The sequence below is a fragment of the Microtus ochrogaster genome, chromosome 5, assembly GCF_000317375.1.
Source record: "Microtus ochrogaster isolate Prairie Vole_2 chromosome 5, MicOch1.0, whole genome shotgun sequence".
Lineage (NCBI taxonomy): Eukaryota > Metazoa > Chordata > Mammalia > Rodentia > Cricetidae > Microtus > Microtus ochrogaster.
This window is the reverse complement of record NC_022012.1, coordinates 64607933-64631234: the sequence shown is the minus strand read 5'-3', so window position 1 is coordinate 64631234 and position 23302 is coordinate 64607933. Positions and strand designations below refer to the sequence as shown.

Genomic DNA, 23302 nt, shown 5'->3' with positions numbered 1-23302 from the left:
AGCCTGTCCTGGAACTAGCTCTGTAGACCAGGCTGGTCTCGAACTCACAGAGATCCGCCTGCCTCTGCCTCCCAAGTGCTGGGATTAAAGGTGTGCTGGCCTTTATTTTAGTACAAACAAAGAAAGAGGGGCTGGAGAGATTGCTCAGCAGTTAAGAGCACCTGCTGCTCTTCCAAAGGAACTGAGTTCAGGTCCTAGCACCCACATGGTGGCTCACAGTCACCAGTCACTCCAATTCCAGGGGATCTGATGCCCTCCTCTGCCCCCCTTCCTCTCTCTTTCTTCCCCTCCCTCCCTTTCTCTACAAGACACACACAAAACACAGATGCTTCATTAAAAAAAAAAAAAAGAGTGCATACAGTCAATATAGCACCCTTAGTTGATTGCAAATGCAGCAGCGGCGGGGGATGCTGAAAATTGGGCACCGTGTCAGGATCTAGAGAAGCTAGGTGAGACATTTTCTTGGTGCCTCTAACTTCAAGCACTCCACTGTTTTCTTCCGTTTGTTATATCTGTTTTTTGGCCCCCTGTTTTAGCAGCCTCTGTTGCTAATGTTCTTATTCCTCTTGTTTCCGGTTTTTAGTCTGTGTCCTGGAGAACTGTGTGATCCTACTTGATACCAGGTTCTCTGTAAAATGAGGGTAAATAAGAGACTCTCAGGTACTCGTCTAAGAACTCGTAAAGCGTGTGTTTTAATGTAGCAACTCGAAACTGTTTGCTTAAGAGGGTACAGCTGTGTCCACCCTCATTTTTGAGACAAGATTTCACTGTGTAGACCACATTGCCCTGGAACATGCTTTATGATTGGGTGTGATATTTGGTTGGCTAATTAAAAAGCAGTGGGAATCACAGAAAAATCAAAATGTTTTTCGTTTTCATATCCTTCATTTTTGTTCTTCCTTTACTGTTTTCTTTTTCTTTTAAAAACATTTACATGTATGGGTGTTTTGCTTACACATATGTCTCTCTCTCTCTCTGTGTTGCTCCTGCTATCTTCAGAGGCCATAAGAGGACATCAGATTCCCTGGAACTAGAGTTACACACAGTTTTGAGCCACCGTGAGAGGGCTGGGAACTGAACCTGGGTCCTCTGCAAGAGCAGTCTTCTCTTAACCACTGAGCCAGGTCCTCAGCCCTTCATTTCTTCTTTTTGGCACTAGGAATTAAACCCAGGGCCTGTACGCTCAGTACCCTTGAGTCATACCCCATCTCTTTGAGCCTTTGGAGGGTGAAAGTAGTCCGTTTTTAGAGTTAGGCATACTATTTCTTGTGCAAACCAATCCAAACACAGGTGTATGGTGGAAGAATACTATCAGAATAGTCTAAGGCTGGAATCTCACATTATTAATTTCTAATTTTACAAACAATTTTTTAGTTATTTTGTATTATATAATTCACAAGTGTGTTTTAGGGAAAGGGAAGTTCATCAAAAGTGTATTTTGGGGGTTTAAGGTATAGCTCAGTTAGGGTACAGTTAGTACACTTAAAGCTCAAGGTTCAATCCCCAGTGTGCATGTACTGATTTGCTCTGTGGAAACATGGATGCGTGAATGAGGGAATGGATGATGAAGGGATAGATAGGTAGGTAGATGGCAGATGGATGGCGGATATATTGATGGATGGAGGGTGGGGTGGGTGGGTGGAAGGATGGACTGACCGACTTGTTCCAAAGCATTCGGTTTGCTTTTCACAGCAATAGTTTTTGAATGCACTGTTCCTTCGTTTACTATAATGGAGAGAGTGGCGCAAATGAATTTAGTAGCAAAAGACCAGAGTCTTCGAGATTTTTGTAATTTATTCATCTCTAGTGAAACAGAAGTGTTCAGGCAACCAGAAATTGCACATTATGTGCTGGTGTTGAGTGTGTGCATGTGTATCAGTACCCTTATATTGTGGGTATACTAGTCGACTCTGCCTGTTAAGTGATAGAATATACTCAGTTAACATGTTACTGTGTAGCAAATGACTACATTCCACAGAGTCTATAGCATTTTATTAGTAGGCAAAAACAATTTTTGAAGTTTCAAACAGTTTATATAACATTACTTGGCTGACAATGGCAGCATAAGTCCTTGACGGTACTTGTCAGTGTGCATTCTGGAGTCCTTTCTTAATACTGTGTGCTCCTTATCACGTTTGTGTCTGTCTTCTCACAACCGAACTCTGAGAGCATTTGACACGAGGCAGGAGCTAGGTACATGACTTTTACCATGATGCTGATATATTGGGCAGTTGCAGACCTTACTTAAGAGAGGTAAGAAAGGAAGTGTTCAGTGGCCTGGTGCTGGCTTTCCTTTTACATCCCAGCACCATCCTGGGCAAGTGAAGGCATGGGCAGTAGCCTTTTTGTTTCTTTTTTGGGGAGGGTGGGGGATTGGTTTTTGTTTTGTTTTGTTGTTATTTTTGTTTGTTTTTTCGAAACAGGGTTTCTCTTTATAGCTTTGGAGCCTAATCTGGAACTTTCTCTGTAGACCAGACCAGCCTCGAACTCACAGAGATCCACCTGCCTTTGCCTCCCAGGTGCTGGGATTAAGGGCATGTGCCACCACTGCACAACTTGTTTTGTTTTTTTTTCAAGACAGGGTTTCAGTTTAGGCCCTGACTTTCCCTAAACTCGCTCTGTAGGCCAGGCTGGCCTCAAACTCACAGAGATCTGCCTGCATCTGCCTCCTGAGTACTGAGATTAAAGGTGCGCACCCCCACCAGCAGCCAGTAGCCTTTTAATATATAGCTGGGAAAACATTCAGCCTACAAAGAGACACATGACATAACTGTGTAGTTTATTTCTTTATACCATTACCTGCTGTTATAACTACCTTAGTATCTGTCTCTGTTAGAGTGCTCTGATTAGAATAAACTTTCCTGGATTATAGGTTTCTAAATGTTACCTGCTGAGCACTGGTTAGCTTCAGACGGCGAACTGCTCTGCCTTGGGCTCAGGGACCTGGCCCCAGTTATACAAATATGAGTGTGTCTCATGGGGAGTCTTTCAAATGTGATCTTTGTATAGAAGTTATTAAAGCATATTTCCACATGTTATAAACATGAAGTATCTTGATTTTGTTTAAGTGGTATTTTGGCTCACAGAAACTTATTAAAGAGTAAGACAAATTTTAATTATCAATAAATCAGTTACTTAAATGTGCTGTGTTTCAAGTCATAAACATTTTGCAGATCATGTCTGATGCTTGAATAAATGGAAAATCTAATCTACAAACAAAATGTCAAACAATTTGATATTTTTTAAGTTAAAATGGGAGGAATGTGCTCCGTCTCTCCCTTTTGTTATTATTTTACAAATTTTGTCATTAGCCTTTGGATTGTCACGGCTTTGGACATGCTTGTGTAGACACAAGCAGTCCTGCTATCTTCTTTTTTGTTTTGCTTTGTTTTTGTTTTTGTTTTGTTTTGTGTTTTGAGACAGGGTTTCTCTGTGGAACAGTCCTGGCTGTCCTAGTCCTAGAACTCTCTTCGTTGCCCAGGATGGCCTTGAGCTCTCAGAGACCACCTGCCTTCCAGAGTACGGGATTAAAGGCTCGTGCCGCCACTGCCCAGCAGTCCTGTTATCTTTAAATGCTGTTCTATAGATACCTGAAACAGAAGGAAGAAGTGATTAATTAGGTCTAGACAGTGTAGCAGGGGAATCACGTGCATTCCTTTTGTGGTGTGAATGGTTCTTTGTTGGCCAAATCAAACAACACAAATGACAAATGCTAGGAGAACAGAAATGCTGGCTATGTTAGCTGCAGTATTTGGCTTAATTCCCAGAGAAAGGTAGTAATGGTGTTACTAACAGCCGATACTTGGGCCTTCCATGCTAGACCATGTTCCATGTTCTTTCCAGATGTAACTCATTTAATCTACACAGTTACTCATGGTTGTAGCCATTAGCACCTTTGTTGTATACATAAGTGAAACTAAGAAACTAAGTCACAGAGAATTGTAGTTTCTTTTTTTTTATTATTATTATGTTTGTTTTGTTTTTTCGAGACAGGGTTTCTCTGTAGCTTGGGAGCCTGTCCTGGAACTAGCTCTTGTAGACCAGGCTGGCCTTGAACTCACAGAGATCCACCTGCCTCCCCCCACCCCGTGCTGGGATTAAAGGCATGCACCACCACCGCCTGACTAGAATTTTAGTTTCTTATAAAAAGCATCCAGATAGTTAAAAAGGTGAGCCTGAGTTCACAATGAGTTCAGGTATGTGTGCCCAGCTTCACTGGTGACAGTCATTTACATTAAAGTATTATAAAATACATCTTAATTGGTGGGGGAAGTAGGCTTGAGGCAGTCTGGCTGTCAGGCCTTACAGTCCAAGTTTCATTCCTAAAACCCACATGGTGAAGGGAGACAACAGACACATGCCCCCCCCCCCACACACACACCACAAACAAAGAAATAAATGTAGAAGCTGGGGAAACCGCAACAACTATCCCTGAGCTACGTGACTCTGGATGCTGCCGGTCCTCACAGCTCCAGTGCCTTCACAATGGGCTTTTTAATAAATAGTACCTTGGCTCAGAGTTACCCTGCAAATGAAGTGAGTTAACATACATAATGTGCTCAGAACAGCAGCTGCCACTTAGAAAGCATGCAAATGTGTTCTGCTGTTGTTGCGGTTGGACATTTTCTAAGGAAGAAGCCAGGCATTTAGAGAAAGCCGGGAGGAAGAAACAAAGGGGCTGATTGAGCTCCTGCGTAGTCGAGGTGATCTGAGTTAAGAGCGGCCTCCCTGTCAGGCTGTCACACTCTTACGCTGATGAGCCTTGACACACCAGGCGCTGACAGATAATTGCTAGCTTTGATGCGATTTTTGAGTCTGGGATGGTAAAGGGGTGGACAGGGAGGAACCCTATGTTTTTGCTTGTCATCCAGTGAAAAGGAAGTGATTTAGTGGACTGAGCACTGCCATTTCTCTGTCCAATGAGGAAAAAATCTGAAGATAGACTTGGAAAGCTAATGTATATGTACAGTGAATGATTTAAATGTTAAAATTTCATTTATCGTCAAACAGTGATGAATCCATGTGTTTTGAGCATCTTATGCAAACAAGTACAGAGAATTTTAGTTGTTTAATCAAATATCATTTATATTCTTTTTCTTGTCTTTGTTTGTTTCTTGAGACAGAGTCTTACTCTGACCAGCCTCAAGCTTGGAACAATCCTCCTGCCTTAGCTTCTGGAGTGTCAGGGTCACAGGTTTGCACCACACCTGGCTTGCTTTATTCTTTGGTCCCTCTCATTTTTACATCTGATCATGGTAGTGTCTTCCTTGCTTCTTCTGGAAGCTGAGAACTTTTTAAAGTGAGAACACTAAACTTAGCGTTACCTGTTCCTGGTGTTAGTATGATTTAAAGGGAAATTGATATACTTGGAAAGGGTACCTTATTTTATTTATTTATTTTTTTTTTTTGCGGGTCATTCTCTCCTTACTTAGCTGGGGGAAGATGCAGAATAGACCCAGTCTGCCAATTCACACATCTCCCAGCACTCAGGAGCATGAGGCAGAGAATTATCACAAGTTCCAAGGCCTGCCTGGGCTACAGAATGAGTTCCAGGCCAGTCTTGACTTCAGAGTGTGATATTATTTCCAAAGAAACAAAAGCAAACAACAAAATCAGAATAGTTCCATATTATGTCTGAGGTTCCCATTGGTCTGACTGGGCAAAGACTGCAGTTCTTAACCAAAACATTAGACCTAGGGCTGAATCTGATAGTGAACTCCAGGTAGACGTCTGAGGTGAGCTTCCACACAGTTCCCTTTCACCTTGAAGGTACTCATCAGAAAAAACAGGCCTTGTTCATACCTTCCTTTTGTTTACACCCAGTGCCACTGGCCACCTTTTTAGAGTTGGAGTATCACACTTTTCATTTTATCGAAAAAAGCCCTTCTCTCCAGAATCTCATGGTGCTCCTTGTTTTTGTCTTCTAGGCTGGAATGCCATTTCTTTCAGAGAGGTATTTTTTTCCCCTGATTACCCTCATGTTCTCAACTCACATTAACTGTTACTATTGATATGTCTGTTAAACTAGATGTCTCTTGCTATTCTGTGTCAGCATTCTGTGATCCTTTGATAGCATTTACCAAATTTTGTAATTAGTTATCTTTTCTTGTTTGCTGTCTGTTGATACATGAGGCTATAGTTATATTCCCTGGGTCATCGATTTTGTAGACAGCAGGTATATTGTCTGTGTACCTACAATACATTGATATACACTTGTCAAATGAATTAATGAATGGATGAATGGCGAGTACACATCAGTGTGGAAGAAATGGGAGAAAGAAAAGGTAGATATTGACACCAACTGAAAATTTTCCATTTTAGGTATTTCTCTGAGCTGTAACTTGGAGGCTATTATCACAACTTTATACCTGATTTTTTTTCAAACCCATTTTAAAACATTTGCCCATTCCAAGACTGGGATTACAGGTTGTGGCCACTGTGCAGTTTTATGCAGTGCTAGGGATCAGCCCCAGGGCTTCTTGCATGCTATCTAGGCAACCCCTCTACTACCAGCTGGGCCACATCACCAGCCCAGCGTTTTCTTATTGAAAAAGTGTGTGCATACGTGTATGTTGTAAAGCCAAGTTGAACTGAAATAAAATACTATAAAATAAGTAGGCAAAGGCTGTTTGGTCAGGTGTCAGTGGTCTCTATGTTATCTGATTAGCAAGTGATCCACAAAAACATTTGGAGGAAACTCTGACCACCTTCCCCACGCTCAGCTGGTTCCTATTGTTTCAGGAGGAAGGGAATAAATTTTTGTGATTTGGGTCAAGTCCCAAACCTGTTTCCTCATCTAGAAAATGTGCTTGGCTCAGTATTGTTTCTGAGCTGAGGTGAAATGATGCGACAAAGGACTCTGTGAGCTCTGGGATGCTGTGATGACACTCTTGGTTTACCCTGAGGGCGAATCTTTTTGAGTAGGAGCTGAAATGCTCCAAGGGCAATCAGGTGCTTCACAGTTGGGGCTTCTCTCTTAATTGCAACTTACACATTTAAAATTGAATTACGACCTGGAGGGATGGCTCAGCCGTTAAAGGCTAGGCTCACAACCAAAAATAGAAAAATGAATTACTCCTCATTCCCCCACTTGTTATACCAAGTATAGAGTCATTTCGATTAATAAATGCATATTTAGATATACTTTTTTTATTTTCAGAGTTTGAGACAGTATCTTATTTAGCCACCTGGGCTAGCCTTGAACTGTCTTCACAGCCCAGATGGGACTTGTCCCTTGCCTTGGCCTTCCAAGTAGCTAGGGTAATGGGGCTGTACCACAGGCCCAGCTTGGTTAGATGATTTTCCAGGACTATTAGACCATGGCCATCATTTAGTCAGGTCCGTTGGACTCTCTTAGCTGTGTGATGTAATGTAACAAGAGTTAAGGACCTGAGACCTCACGATTAACTCTGGATTGAAATTGTAACTGCAGGGGCTGGCTGGAGCGGTGACGCAGTGGTAAGAGAAGCTGCTGCTCTTGCAGAGGACCTAGCTTCAGTTCTCAGCACCACATGATGATTCAGCCGTCTTTCACTTCAGGCACTCACATGGTACACACAGAATAAATAACTATATATAATATCCACGTACTATAATGCCAATATTTGCCAGACCAAAATGACCCTTAGACAGTTACAGTGTGTGAGTAACAGTTCTTGCTCTGACACTGTCAACCCGAAGCCTTTTGGAAAGTGAACTGAGAATTTGGCAGTGGCAGGCACCATATGCCTCACACAGGCAGGGGTATGGGTTAGCTCACTTGGCTCATGGGTTTCAGAAAGACCTAGCCCACGCATAATACAGGGAGGGATTTAGGGTTAGCTCTGGTTTTTGTTTTTCCTCAGCTATTCTGAAGAACTGAGTATTTCAGAACTTTGTTATAAAAACTACTTTTAACAGGCACAAAAGGTCAACAGACTTTATGTCCCCATCAACACTGTGTGCACTATGCAAACTTGAAGTCGAAACTCCCATTGAACTATGCAGACACCACAAGAAAGGGGAAGTAGGTTAACCCAGCTGTTTCTGGGTGGTGATGACCAGTGTAGAGTAATACTAGGGCAGAGATTGGGGCAGTGGTGGGCACTAGGAATGTGGCGGAAAATACAGAATGATGAGTTCCTAGCCAGAACTGAAGTTTGGTAATTGAGAGCATTGCCTAGAATTCCACAGGACTTGGACCAGGATCTTCTCCAAGCCCAGAATTCAGACTTGTATCATGGTACTGTGAGTAATAGCCAATGTCACTTAAAACCTTTGGGGGAGAGGGGTAAAGAACTGGTCATTAATGGGACTTTCTTTCCTTTTAATTTTTTGAATTAATGGGAATTTCTGTGTGTCATTTTATAATTTGTTAGCTTTGTAATGTGAAATGAAATACTCTGGTGGTGTTTTTTTTTCTCTTCTAAATGGGGATATTTATTCCTATAAGGTTATCTGTGGGTTGAATGAAATTATATGATAAAGAAGAACTATATATGCACCAAACATAAGAAATTATTTAGTCTTTTTGTTTGCTTTTTTAAAAAACAAAACAAAACAGGGTCTTAGCATGTAGCCCAAGCTGGTCTGTTCTTACTATGTAGCCTAGGCAGACCTTGAACTCAAAGCTGTCTTACTGCTGCCTCCAGAGTATTGGCATTACAGGCTTCACCACCCTGGCTGGCACAAGAGAGTCTGTGTCTAAGCATGTGTGCTTATATGTCACCTGGGTGTTCCCCACACATAGAGATGATTAAGTCAAGGCAATGGGAATCGAGTGGGAAAAGGGCCAGAAGCATCGAGGCCAGCACAGTTAGTGATCTGATATAGCTATGACCTAGGAGTGGGAGCACATGTAAAGGGGACCCCCACTGCTGGGGTCTCTGAGAAGTTTCCTCAGGGCCATAATAACACACACACACCTTCCCTGATTGTGGAATTCAGAATTGCTGTGGAATGAATTTGGATTTTTGTGGCATTGGTCAACATAGATAGCTACTTCATCTGTAAAATCCCTTCGGTTTTTTGAGGTCTTGCTAAGAAAAGTTATGGTTATACAGAACAGTTTCTGCAACTCTGAATCTAATTGTTTGTCTTGTAGCAGCTTGTAGTCATCAGAAATGAGCTGATAGCGAGGGAGCCTCAGAGCTGGGATTCCGTCAGAGTGCTATGGGGTGATTGATGGTAGCCAGGAAGATGGATTTTTTTTTTTTTTTTTTTTTTTTTTGGTTTTTCGAGACAGGGTTTCTCTGTGGTTTTGGAGCCTGTCCTGGAACTAGCTCTTGTAGACCAGGCTGGTCTCAAACTCACAGAAATCCGCCTGCCTCTGCCTCCCGAGTGCTGGGATTAAAGGCGTGCACCACCATCGCCCGGCTTCAGGAAGATGGATTTAAAGGTGTACAACTAAAAAGACACAGCAGCTGTGTTGAGCCTTAAAAGACACATTTTACTTCGACATAGATGGGCTTTTTTTTCAATTGTGGGTTGAGATGACGCAAAGGGCATTCTAAGGAGAGCTGCAATTTTGAATTTGGATGAAAATGATCCCCATAGGCTCATAGGGAGTGGCACTATTTGAAAGGATTAGGATTTGTGGCCTTGTTGGAGTAGGTGTGACCGAGTTGGAGGAAGTGTGTCACTAGGGGTCGGCTTTGAGGTTTCCAGTGCCCAGGCCAAGCCCAGTGTCTCTCTTCCTGCTGCCTGCTGATCTGGGTGTAGACGCATCACAGTAATGTCTCCGGCCCTTGTCTGCTTACCTGTCACCATGAAGATAATGGACTAAACCTCTGAAACTGTAAGCAAGCCCCAACTAAATGCTTTCCTTTATAAGAGTTGCTATGGTCATGGTGTCTCTTCACAGCACTAGAAACCTTAACTAAAACAAGGTAGAAGACAGAATCTTGGATTGAGGTCTAATTTAGGAGTAGAAGAGGTTCAATTTTTTATTAAGCCAAGGACTTTGGCTTACTTAATCTATTTGGTGGACACTAACTAGTAAGTACTTTGGGATGACGACAGAGAACTTTTTAGAAAAATCATTGGATTTTGTTTCTTTAATTTAGCTGTAAGCAAGCCTAGAAATAATTCTGACAGTTTTGAGATCATGTTTTAGATCTCAGAATTATATTGTGACCTGCACTTAGAAAAATTACTTAGCGCTAACCTCTGCTTCCTCTTCCTCGTTTATCCTCTTTGCCTTTGTTCTTTGATTATGAACACGAAGAGTTAGTTTTCTCCATTCTGAGAGGTCGTGAACTACCAGTGTCGTGCACAGCACTAATCATCATGTGCTTGCTGTTTTATGATACTCTTGTCGAGCAGTAAGCTGCACTAGTGTTTAGCTACAGGTTCTAACATGTGAGGGAACAGCACACGTGGTAAGGTGGGAAGACAGAGGTTCCTTTTCCCATTCTAGACAACTGTTTGCAGTAGCTTAATGACTCTTATGTAATTAGATGTCTTATCCTGCAGCTTCCTGTGAGCCCTGAGCATGGCGATCCCTGCAACATGGATCAGTTTTGCTGGCTGTGTTGGGGAGAGGATGGTCATGCATCTTTCCTTCCCCAACCACAACCAAGGATTAAGGAAGGAAAACTGGTGGACAGCAGAGGGGGCTTGTTTAGGATAGGAAGAGCATGAAGCAGTAACTGTAAGGGTCTGGGTCTCAGTTCTCTTGCTGTCTGTGTGAATAGTCACCCTCCCTTTAGCCTCTTCATCTGATGGTTAGATGAGATGACTTCCGGCCCTTCTAGGTTCATTGTCCCTTTATTCATAGCTCCTTTCTATTTCTCTGGACATGTCTACTTAAAAGCTGGGAAGGATCTAGCCAGACTATTGAGAAAGTGTGTTCTCATCTTAGCAGTGACTATGCAGAGTGAACACTGGTCTACTGTGCTCCAGCTTGTCATCATCTAACCTTGACCTGTGCCTTTCTGGTAACTCGGGTTGAAGAGTTCAGGTGTCTACCAGGTACTCTGAATGGCTCAGATCAGAGGGAAAGCCTCAGGTTACGTACATAGTGGCACAGATTCAGCTGCTAGAAGCCTGAGTGAGAAAGGCTTTTGGAGAATGTGAAGCTGTTTAACTTTTGCAGTTAAGAAAACCAGACTTTGTACTATATGTACATATACCTTTAATCTTAGCACTTGGAAGGCAAAAGCAGACAGATCTCCGAGTTCAAAGCCAACCTGCTCTATAGAGTGGGTTCCAGGACAGCCAAAGATACACAGAGAACCCCCCCCCCCAAAAAAAAAGAGTAAATCTTTAAAAATGGGGCTGAAGAGATGACTCAGCAATTAAGAGCATTGGCTGCTGTAAACAGGGAGACAGCGCTTTTGTTTCCTGGCCACTCAGGCCCAAATAATCATACAAAAACTGTATTAATTACAACTCTATTTGACCAACATCTCAGGTGTATTTCTATCTTAAATTAGCCCATGACTACTATTACTACTATTACTGCTACTATTATTACTACTCCTTCTGATACTGTTATTATTCTTGTTTTTTTGCAACAGGGTTTCTCTGTAGCTTTAGAGCCTGTCCTGGAACTAGCTCTTGTATACCAGGCTGGCCTTCAACTCAGAGATCTGTCCGTTTCTGCCTCCTGAGTGCTGGGATTAAAGGCGTGTGCCACCACCGCCTGACCAAAGTCTAATTTTTTTTAAGATTTATTTATTAATTATGTATATAGTGTTCTGCCTGCATGCATCCCTGCAGGCCAGAAAAGGGCACCAAATCCCATTACAGGTGATTGTGAGCCACCACGTGGGTGCTGAGAATTGAACTCAGGACCTCTGGAAGATCAGCCTGATGTGGGATTCCCCTCTGTATGCTGTGAATATGCTTTATTATCATTGTTTAGTAAAGAAGATACTTTGTCCTATGGCAGGGCAGAATATAGCAAGGTGGGAAATCCAAGCAGAGACAGAGGAGGAAAAAAAGGTGTGGGGTCAGGCAAATGCCATGTAGCCGCCCAAGAAACAAGATGTGAGGTAACAAACCACAAGCCTCATGGTAAAAAATAAAATAATATAGCTGGGCAGTGGTGACACACACCTTTAATCCCGGCACTCAGGAGGCAGAGGATGAGTTCAATGAGTTCTACGAAAAAAAGAAGGAAGGGACGAGGGAGAGAGGGAAGTGGTAGGGAAGACAAGGCTTGGAGAAAAGTATTCACCTATCCAGCTGTAAAAGCTGGCCCCGGTTTCCTAGCTGCACAGCGTTTGTTGTAGGACCTGTGCACAGGGCTGTTGCAGCAGTCAGCGGAGGTGAGCTGTGGAAAGTGTTGAGTCTACAACTTGATTCTAAACAATTTACAGTGCTGCTTATTGCTGTGAATGCTAGCATTTCTTCAATACATAGGTTGAACACATCTTCCAGGTGCTCTGACAGAAACCTACAAAGGTCAAAAGAGAGGCTGAGATCAGAGAGAAAGTGGTTAAGACCTCCAAGAAAGAGAACAGAGGACAAGAAGGAGTCAGATGTGCAGGGAGTAGGGGCAGAATGTTCCAGGGCAAGGTGTCTTGTACAAAGACACTAAATTTATGAAGAGCCTGGCCTCCTCTTGGAACTGAAGGAAGACCAGGTACTGACTACACTTTTTTGCTGCCTTAACCTGACTGCTCACTTGAGTTTTTATTCTCCAAGGGAAGAGGGTGCATCCAAACCCTTGACTGTGTCTCTTCTTCCTGCCACAGAATAGGCTTTAGAGAGTGTTTATAAACCAGTCTCTTGCCCATCTCTTGCTTAGTCAACAATGGCACCGTGGAGATGAGTAGACAGGAATAAGCAGGATGCCTTAAAGAGTTTGGTTTGCCTTGGTGTGTTTTGGAAGGATCTCACATCGCCTACGTTGGCCTTGAACTTTCTACAGAGCTGAGGATGGCCTTTGTCATAAGCCACGTGACTTAGATATGTGGGCCCTCACAGGCCTTAAACTTCTGATAGTCCTAGCTCTACCTCCTAAATCCTGGGATTACAGATATGTGTTGTTGTGCTTGAATTTCATATGGTACCTTAAAAAATAAAATGAAAATATTAGCATACCTTCATAGAGTATATTGAAATAATTTCAGTGATAGTTGACATTGCTGCCCTGAGATAACCTTCTCCCTTCTGACAAAGTCATTTGTCCGTTTTTCTGCATGCATCGGTGGCTAATGTTTTCCTTTTCCTTATTTATTAAAAAGAAATGGAGCCAGAGAGATGTCTCAGTGACTTAATAGCAGAGTACCTGATTCTTATTCCCAGCACCTATGCCAGGCTCATAGCCGCCTGTATTTCTAGCTCCTGGGGATCTGGCCACCTCATCGGGCCTCTGAGGGCATCAACACTACACACATAAATAAAAGAAAAATAGATATATTTTTTCTTTTTTAAATGACAATTTTGGTTTCTTTGTTGTTTTTCAACACTTTAATTTTACTACCTGCTCTCTCTGTCTCTCTCTGTCTCTGTCTCTCTCTCTCTCTCTCTCTCTCTCTCTCTCTCTCTCTCTCTCTGTTTAATTAGTTAACTAAATTTAGTGCAGCACTGTGCTGGGGGTGGAACCCAGAGCCTTGTGCATGCTAGGAAAGTCCTTTACTATTCAGTGATGTCCCCATCCCTGTTTTTTAGAGAATCTTTTTGTGTAACCCAGGCTGACCTCAGATTGCCTGCCCTATCTTCCTGTCTCAGGATGTTCTAGTGCTGGGATTACAAGTGTGTGTCACCACACTAGGTTGACTAGGTCTGTGTAACTGTTTACCTTACTTGTTTTTTTGTTAAATTTCTCCAGAATATAACACAGAATCTATCACTGACAACAGCCCCTGTTAATAGAGGTGACAGTAAATATATCAATGACAGGCATAGAAGTTGGAGTTGTCACTCACCAACTGCTTTAGTTTTTTTAGTCAGCCTCTTAATCTTCAAAATACTATTTCAGGAACAGAAGAATACGTTTGGGCTTTTAGCACCATGGGAAAAGCTTTCAGGAAAACACCGAGTTATCAGAATAAAAAGTATTGGTTCTAGTTGACTTAAAAGTAGCATGCTTTGCAAGAACAGGGTGTTAGCAAACTCAGAGTGCATCTGTGAGGAAATAAGGGGAGATCCACGTGCACCTCGACACACACTTTATGTAATAATGCTGAAATTAGCCATGTGCTATAGGGTATTAAAATGAATTTTTACACCTGATCCTGATGCTTATTATATGTGACTAATGTGTGCAGATATTATTAGACAAAGTGTTTGCCCAGTAGCTTAGATTAAAATAACCCCTGTTCTAGCTCATTTTAAACAATGTAGTATGAATGGTGCCAAAAGAACCAGCTAGAACATTTTCTTCTCTCCAGGATCGTAGGTTTTGTAAACAAGGCTCTGGAGGTACTTTGCAAGGCTCTGCTCCTGCCCCCCATCTAGGTCACCGTAACCCAGACCTCTGCACAGATGAGGATGCCAATTAGGCTCCTTTGAGTCTTATAATTTATATCAAAAACGCTTTTGACTGTTAATAACAAAGCATTCTGGGTGCTCTTTTGCCACCCAAACCATCTCAGCAAATACAGACTTCTTGTTTGGCATTCATGGGAGAGGAAATGAATGTGGCTAACATCTTCATTTATCCCTAGGCCGTCCCACCAGCATAATACTCTGCTTTGAATTTTCAAAAGGGCATAGCTGTGTCTATAACCGTTAACCATGTTAAATTTTAACTATTTTGTTATCTTTCTTGCAACTTAATTATCGTGTTAAATGGCAAGAAATGTCAAAAATAAGAATAGAGACCTTTGGGGGCTGGAGAGATGGCTCAGAGGTTAAGAGCACTGGCTGCTCTTCCAGAGGTCCTGAGTTCAATTCCCAGCAACCACATGGTGGCTCACAACCATCTGTACTGAGATCTGGCGCCCTCCTCTGGCGTGCTGGCATACATAGAGGCAGAATGTTGTATACATAATAAATAAATAAATCTTAAAAAAAAAAGAATAGAGACCTTTGGCAGTGAAGATCAGTTTCATCTCTTTGTTATTTATCTGTATTGCTCTGTGTGTGTCTGTCTGTGTGTCTGTCTATCTCTGTGTCTCTCTCTGTGTATACATGTGAGGAGGTGTTGGGAGTGCTCTGAATTTCTTTGTTATAGCCTGGACCTCATGTATCCAAAGGTAAAGAAACTTAAAATACTTAGCTGGTTCTGGGAATCCAGCTGAGACATTATACAAGCACTGACTGCTACTGAGCTGTGTCTTACTGCCCAAGAAGAGACTTATATTCTTGAATTGCTTGAAGGCCAAGTGCTGGGCTAGATGGTTTGTGGCACTGGAGAAATCTTTATTCTCACTTCATGAATAAATAAGCTCAGGGAGCTTTTGCTGGGACAGAGAGCCTCCGCCCTGAGTGATCTTTGTTGTTTTTTTTTAAAATATTTATTTATTTATTTATTTATTATGTATACAATATTCTGCCGGCATATATGACCGCAGGCCAGAAGAGGGCACCAGACCCCATTATAGATGGTTGTGAGCCACCATGTGGTTGCTGGGAATTGAACTCAGGACCTTTGGAAGAGCAGGCAATGCTCTTAACCTCTGAGCCATCTCTCCAGCCCCTGAGTGATCTTTGTAGTGAGGTTAGAGTTCATGTGAAGGTGCCTGCACTTCCCACCTGGGCTTTTGTCTCGGAAGTCCACCCTGGGAAGTTAGAGCCTAGTCTTGCTTGGCGCACCTGGCAGCCTTCACAGCTTTGTCTCATTTGGCCTTCCCTGTGCACTCTTGGAGCATTTCAAAGCTGCACTTCATTCACAGAGCTGGTTGGAAGCCAAGTTTAAGTCTTCGGTCTGTGGCACCCAGGTCACTGTCCATTTTCACTTGCTTCACTTTCGTTGGACTGAGCGAGTGACCTCTGTCATGAATTGACAAGCTTTCCAGCTTGATCCTTTTGTTGTCCACCTCATGGCCTTACTGCTTCCAGGCTTCCTGCGTAACGAATGTTGCTTTACAGATAGATGGTTTGTTTTGGTTTTGCATTTATCCTCCTAGGAGCACTCTGCTGCTGAGGTGTGTCCCAGCCTGATTGCAGCTTTGGCATGTGTGGGCTGTAGTGGCAGATACTAGCTAGAAGATAGAAAACATTAATGTTTTCTCTCAATTTAGACACTTTCCGTGTTTAAATCTTATCCTTGTGTGAGTCTGTATTTGCCTTATGGTTGGAGATGGATGGATGGATAGAAGAAGCATTGGTCCAGTGTGGTGGCACAGGCCTGTAATCATAGCTGCTCTTCATGCTGAGTCAGGAAAGCCCAAGTTCAAGGTCTGCCTGTGCACTACAGTGAATTCTGGATCAGGGAAGGCAAGCAAGGTTTTGAGACCCTGTCTCAATTTAAATAAGTAAAAAATTGGCAAAGTAGGTATGGTGGCGAGCAACTGTTATCCCAGCACTTACAGGACTGAGGCCAAAGGGTCACTATAAACTCAAGGCCACCTTAGCTACACAGTGCGTTTGAGGTCAGCCAGGGTTACATAGCAAGACTCAGTGAAGGGGAAAAAAAGGAAAGAAAGAAAGAAAGAAAGAGAGAGAGAGAGAGAGAGAAACGCTGTAGATGTATTTCTGTGATAATGTACTTGTCCAGCATGTTCAAGGACCTTAGTTCAGTCCCCAGTGTCTGTCTGTCTGTCTGTTTCCCCCTCACACAGAGCTTCTGAGAAGGACAGCTGTGTCTAAGCTCTTACAGGAAGAACTACATTTGAACCTTAGTTTTGTCCACTTGACTCTTGTTACTTGGGCAGTAGCAAGTCAGTTTTCTCAGGTGTTCGCTAACAACTGCCCGAGTGAAAGGAGGTATGTAGCAAGTTGGGTGGCAGCTCCTATGTAGTGGCTCCCCAGTGTGTATGTATCCATGGTAGTTACTGAACATACCCACATTGCTTGACAGGTACTTTTGAAAGGCCCTTTTTGTTCAGGAAGTGTCAAAGCTTGTACCTAAAGTATCTTAGCAGTTATTTCTGCTACAAGGAAACATAGATAATCTAAAACAATATAAAAAGTTGACTTTTGAAGTTCTTCCATTTTCTTTTTTTTTTTTTTAGTTTTTCCGAGACAGGGTTTCTCTGTAGCTTTGGAGCCTGTCCTGGAACTAGCTCTTGTAGACCAGGCTGGTCTCGAACTCCCAGAGATCCGCCTGCCTCTGCCTCCCGAGTGCTGGGATTAAAGGCGTGCGCCACCATCGCCCGGCCAGTTCTTCCATTTTCTATTTGGAATAAATATATTGTTTTAAAACCCATTATAAAAGATGAGCTTTCCTGTCAGTTTCCTTGCATCAGGATAACAGAAGTAACTTCCTGAACTGGGCCATGTAGAGTGCGTACTAAGTGTGTGTGTGGTGGGGCAGAGACTAAGGACAGCAGCCAGCGCTTGTGTAGCATCTGTGTCTAGACTCTTGGCCTACAGATGGAGATCTGCAGAGCTGAGGCTGTGCCGCCAAGCGTATCTGTCATTGCTTTGTTTACTAAGGTCAGCAACCCAGGGAAAAGCAAGACTTTTTCAGAAAGATGGAGGGTGCTTTTCAAAATACTGGAAACCAGCAGCACAGGGGGAGCATTCTACTAAACAAACTTTTCCTGGTTGGTTTTTATTTTTCAATGTGGTATGCTTTAGGTTATTAATTTATAATTGCATCCTGACTAAATAATTTTTTATTTGGTTTTTTGAGACAAGGTTTCTCTGTAGCTTTGGTGCCTATCCTGCAACTAGCTCTTGTAGACCAGACTGGCTTCAAACTTACAGAGATCCACTTGCGGCTGTCTCCAGAGTGCTGGGATTAAAGGCCTGTGCCACCACCGCCCGGAGTGACTAAATAATTTTTTTTTTTTTTTTAGTTTTTTTAGTTTTTTCGAGACCGGGTTTCTCTGTGGTTTTGGAGCCTGTCCTGGAACTCCCTTTGTAGACCAGGCTGGTCTCGAACTCACAGAGATCCGCCTGCCTCTGCCTCCCGAGTGCTGGGATTACAGGCGTGCGCCACCACCGCCTGGCTGACTAAATAATTTTAATGTATCTTCTGAGTTCTTTTTTTCTTGCTTAGTATATATGTATTTTTGTATTTGAAACAGAGTATCATTATGTAGCCCAGACTGGTCTCAAAATCTGATTCTTCTTGCCTCTGCTTCCTAAGTGCTGGGATTATAGGTGTGCACTACACCTGGCCTGGAAATTCTTTCTTTATGCTGTTGAGCCATACTCTAGTATCAGTAAGCACTCAGTAGCATAAGCCGTTAACCGCAGAGCTCAACAGCATAAATGAAAGGAAGTGTTCCCATTCTATCTAGGAACTATTAGTATTGTGTTTATTTCCAAGACAGAGTCTACACTACATAACCCGAGATGACCTGGATATTGTAATCCTCCTGCCTCAGCCTCTAGAATGCTAATGTTGCAATTGTGTTCCACCATGCTCAGCTGTGTTTTATGTAGTCTTCTCTTTTTTGAAAGATAGGAAAAAGTTGATTTTGAAATACAAATTTATTAAACCAGATTTTTAATGTGATTCCCTTCCACGAACTAGTTTTCTTATTTGAGAAGTGGAAATAATACCCTCTATTCATTTGTGTTCTATTCATCTTCAGTAGTTTGGGAATAAAATTAAATTATGTGAGATTAAGTCGGCGAGGTGCTGGGTTAGCAGTCGTGATATGCAATGTGGTACTGCCATCTGAAGAGCATGCAGTATGGCGGAGGAAACCCCGTAAAGTGGCCACTTGTCAGCAGCAGTATACTAGGTCCAGTACTTAGGGGTCCTGAGGCTAGTCTTGAACCAGGGAAGTTTTTAGTGACTTAGTACTTCTCTCTCTTACTGTGAGTCAATAGAAGATTCATGTTTTGAACCATTTGGTCTGACTTTAAAACTCTGCCTTCTCTACGGTAGCATTCCTTGAGTTACCTGCATCAAGTCACAGGCTCATTCTGTGTTCTCAGCATACCCCTACCCAGTCCCTCAGGAGAGTTGGGAGCCCTCCTGCTGCCTGGTAGAGCAGCCAGCAGTAGGGTTAGAGTTAACTCTGGGTGTGTTTACTTGTGTGTTACAAACCCCCCTGATCTAGACGCTTCCTTGGGGTGGTAATCCTGTGGATTCTGGGGCTGTTATGAAACTGCCGTACTGTTTGTGGCCTCTCGAGTAAAAATAGCCCTGTGGTGCTCACCCGGCGCTTAGTGGCCAGTATTTCCATCGTCCTGTACTCCCCCCACCTAGGACACTTGAGGTAAACAAAGCTCCCAGTAACAAGCAGATTGCTGTGGCTGCTCTACAGATCTCTCAGAGCTGCCACCAAGAACTCATAAAGGTTCCACTGCTTTAGCATTCAGAGCTCTATACCCTGCTTGATGAGACAGATGTTCAGAAAAGCATTTCTGAAATAGAAACATTTGTGATCCTTCCTGTTTGTCCTTAATACCAGAGTTGAGTCTCCCAGGCTCTTACAGGGGCTTGGGGTGTGACTTAGCGACACAGAGATTGCCTGGAGAGCACAAGGCCCTAGGTACAATAACCAATGCTACTAAAAAAAAAATTAAAATGCAAGCTGGGGAGGTGTTTTTTCCTGTTGATGTTCATGGAGACAATATGGGCTAGTATACATGAAATCTGAAAAATATCAATACCTTCCCATGTCCTGGTAATTCTGAGATAAAAGTAAATGAATTTAGATTATGTGCCTTGCTTCATGTAACAAGAGACCTTATGCTGGAATTCCTACATTGTAAGATCTCAGTAAGCATCTTGTGACTTTTCCCTTTTGACTCTTACTCTGCGACCTGCTAACCTCGTAAGGCACTGGGATTTGTGAGGTCAGACAGACAGACCCTGCCTGCCAGTTGAGTGCCTCTCTGGTGTCTTTCTAGGAGTTTGCTGATAGTAGGTAGATACTGAAGGTCGATGCTGCCTTCACATGGTTAACCATTTCTGTCTTTACATGTTGTTTGAGGGTTTCGCTTGAGTGAAAACATGATTTACTTGAAGTGGGAGGTAATAAATGTTTCCCCTCCCTTCCCTGCTTTGTCCTTGGTTTCATGTACAACAGTAACGATCAATTTTATCTTACACACTTCTGGTCTTTTAAGAGCAATTAGAAGTACACGTGTTAGGGCCCCGTGCTGGTCATTGTCAGTTCACTGTTCTTCCCTTTCAAGTTGCCTAAACACAGCTGAGTTCTTAAGAGGAGCAAAGAAAACATGACAGTGCTGCCAAGTAGACAGGAAGCCCTGTGAGCTAGCAAGCCGACCCAGGAGTGAGGTTGAGCACAGCCCGCATCCAATCAGCTGAGTGCACTGTTGCTATGTGAGCCCTACTCTGCCTTTGTGAGGAGCCTGCACCGGGAAGTGCTGTGCTCCGCTCCGCTTGCTCCCGTGCTTTCTACTCCTGCCGACAGCTGGATCCCTCAGTGGCTGACAGTGTAGCAACTGACAGCTGGAGGCTTCCAGGATGGTTTTCAGTGGGAACAAAGGGCTCCGAAGACAAGGTGTGTAATGAGGTGTTTTCAGTGGCTTTGTTGTCCAGCGTCCAGTTTGGGGTGGTTGTTGATTGTACGACTGCTTTATGTGGATTTTTAATAAATAGGTCCAGGGATATGATTGGACTTTGAGAGTCATGGGACATAGGGAATTGTTCTTTGCTGCAGATAGCCTGTTTTCTTTGAACTGCATTGCCTGAATGATTATTAAAATGCTAATCTGAACAATGAGTGGGAGAAAAAGAAACCAGATACATACAGTGTGCTCACTTTAATGAGGAAAAATGTGATAGAAATGAGAACATGGAAGAGGGAGCACAGTTAGCCAGAAGTCCTGGCTGCGTGCACAGAATGCATTTTAAAACAAAAGCTGCCAAGGAATGTTTGGAAAATCTGTTATGTATGTTTAGTTGAATTAATTATTTCTGAGTGAGATCAAAACTGTCAGGGATTAGCTTAGTGGTTTTTGACAGGAAGGGATCCATACTGCCCATCCATATGCACTTATGAAAAATGCTCTCCAGAATTAAGCAGGCTTTTAATTTCTAGGGCTCTTGACCAGTTTTGTGCAGTTCAGATAGGATACGATGATGTTATTCACTACAAAATCAGTTAAATGTCTATCTAGAAAATAGAGCAAGAGATTTTGAAGCCAACCTACAAATGTTTATTTACAATAGTATTTTAAGACTAAAGTTAGTCTCCTAAGTATAATTCTACACCTGGTGAGCTAATTGCAAGTATTAAAAAATTATTAATTAAACAACACTGATTTAGTAATTGAATAGGTTATAAGGTACAGTTTGTTTGAGGTCTGAAAATGCTGGCCTATATAATGAGGGGTTTTGGTTGTTTCCTTCCTTTTTTTCTTTTTCTCCCCCCTCCCCTTTTTTTGTGTGCATGTGATACAGGGTTTCTCTGTAGCCCTGGCTGTCCTTGGAACTCACTCTGTAGACCAGAATGGCCTCGAACTCAGAGATCCTTATGCCTCTGCCTCCTGAGAGCTGAGCTGAGATTAAAGGCATGTGCCACCACTCCCTGGCTTCAGTTTTTTAATTAAATACTGTAAATCAGAATTTATATAATTGATACAGGTGATGATTCTTTAGCTAATTAAAGTAAAACAGAACAATTAGCTTGTTTCCTATTTATGAACATTGTTGACCCGTAACTAGTACAGGCTTTGGTTGTGGTTTTGCTTTTATTTTGTGGTACCAGGGATCAGATTCAGGCCTTGTCCATACTAAGCAAGCACTGTGTCTCTGAGCTACCTTGTCAACCATCACATTTTCTTTTATGTGGTGTATAAGTCATTCCTTTTCAATTCACTTTGAGACTTGTGCCTGAACTTTTTAATCTTTATAAACATTCTTTGGAATAGGATTGTTTTCTGTTCTTTTCAAAAAAGTCCTTGTAATTAGAAAGTCATAGCAACCAATGTCAGCATTTTTGATAAGTGAGGAAAAGATGTTTCTTTCCTTTGTAAACAACTTAAAATATGTTCGTGCTTTTGTGTCCTTTGTTACTTATTTTTAACAATCCATTTATTTGTGTCAGGGTTCAATCTTGCTGGGTCTGGTGGCACACTCCAGTAATCCCAGCCCTTGAAAAGCTGAGGCAAGAAGATCACAAATTAGAGGCCAGCCTGGGCTACAGAGCCAGACCCTGTATTTAAAAAAGAAGAAAATGACCACGTGGAGTCAATCTGCTGTCTTCTCTTTTTGAACTCATTCTCATCAACTGCTAATTTTATTGTCTAAGTTACATAATCACAACCCAGAGCTTTACTTAAAATGTTTTGCTCTCCAGTTCCCTTTGGTTTACTTCATAAGAACTAATTGAACTTGAGGTGCAGGCTGTTTTCATATGCTGCGAAGGATGGGAGAACACAGAGCTGCAGACAAAGCTGAGCACACTCACTGGTCACACAGGCTTGCTGTATCCAGCAGAGATATTCCTGGCAGAGCCTTCCTCTCTGTCCTTGCTGAGCATCTGAAGATGTTTTCTGTCTGAGAGCACTGGGAATCCTGTTGGCTGTCAGAATCTTGGGATGATGGACAGCTATAAACCAGTGGTTAGAGTAGCGGTGCTATCTAGTTTAACTCCTGGTTTATTGATGGTAGAAATTCCCCTGCCTTCTGCATCAGATCTGTAAATTGACTATATGCCTTTGCACTTTGCTTTATTGAAGCAAGTGCAGTTCTATTTATCAGGTACAGTGATGTAGAATTTGCCTGTATGTTTTGAAATCTGTAAGCTGTGTTATGTAAATACATCTCATTTCCTAGTCCTAAATTCTGCCCTGTATTGGAAGGAGAAATGTTGTAGGTGGTGCTGGGGCTTAGGCCAAGTGGACAAACTAGGTAAGTGTGCTGCCACTGAGCCTCTTCTCCAGTGAGGTTCCTAACTAAGCTCTGCTGTTTAAACTTTTGGGACCAAAATGAGTACCAGTCTGGCAGCAGTGGCTTTTCAGTCTAGGCCTGTGAAATCATTGCTACTGTAGGTGTCACCATAGATGTTTGCTTCCTTGTCCTGTAAGTGTCCCCCTAAATGCTGCATGCATGAAAGAACCTTGAGCTTTCCCCTGCAGAAACTCCCTGCTTGTCTGTAGCCTGAGTATAGGAAAGATTAGTTTACATAGTCAGCTAGGTGGGGCAGATGGATCATAACTTTTCTTTCTTTTGGTCAGCTATTTTATTCCTCCCTTTTCTTTCTCTCTGTCTCTCTCTCTCTGTCTCTCTCTCTCTCTCTCTCTCTGTCTCTCTCTCTCTGTCTCTCTCTGTCTCTCTCTCTCTGTCTCTCTCTCTCTGTCTCTCTCTGTCTCTCTCTCTCTGTCTCTCTCT

At 42.6% G+C, this 23302-nt stretch overlaps 1 protein-coding gene across 4 annotated transcripts in view; it reads left to right on the top strand.

The window, feature by feature from the left end:
• The window catches only part of Fam214a (family with sequence similarity 214 member A), a 78050-nt gene that overhangs the window by 4245 nt on the left and 50503 nt on the right, over positions 1-23302 (top strand). Inside the window, exon 1 of one of the 4 annotated variants that reach the window (XR_003376930.1) lies at positions 20328-20468. The exons of 2 other annotated variants lie outside the window; for them this stretch is intronic. Coding sequence is in view for 1 of the 2 variants with exons in the window: in XM_013346399.2 (XP_013201853.1) it covers positions 20432-20468 (37 nt within the window). In the remaining variant the exon portion in view is untranslated. Of the gene's footprint in view, positions 1-20327; positions 20469-23302 lie in introns of those variants that run through there. One more of the 4 variants, XM_013346399.2, reaches the window with a different exon arrangement.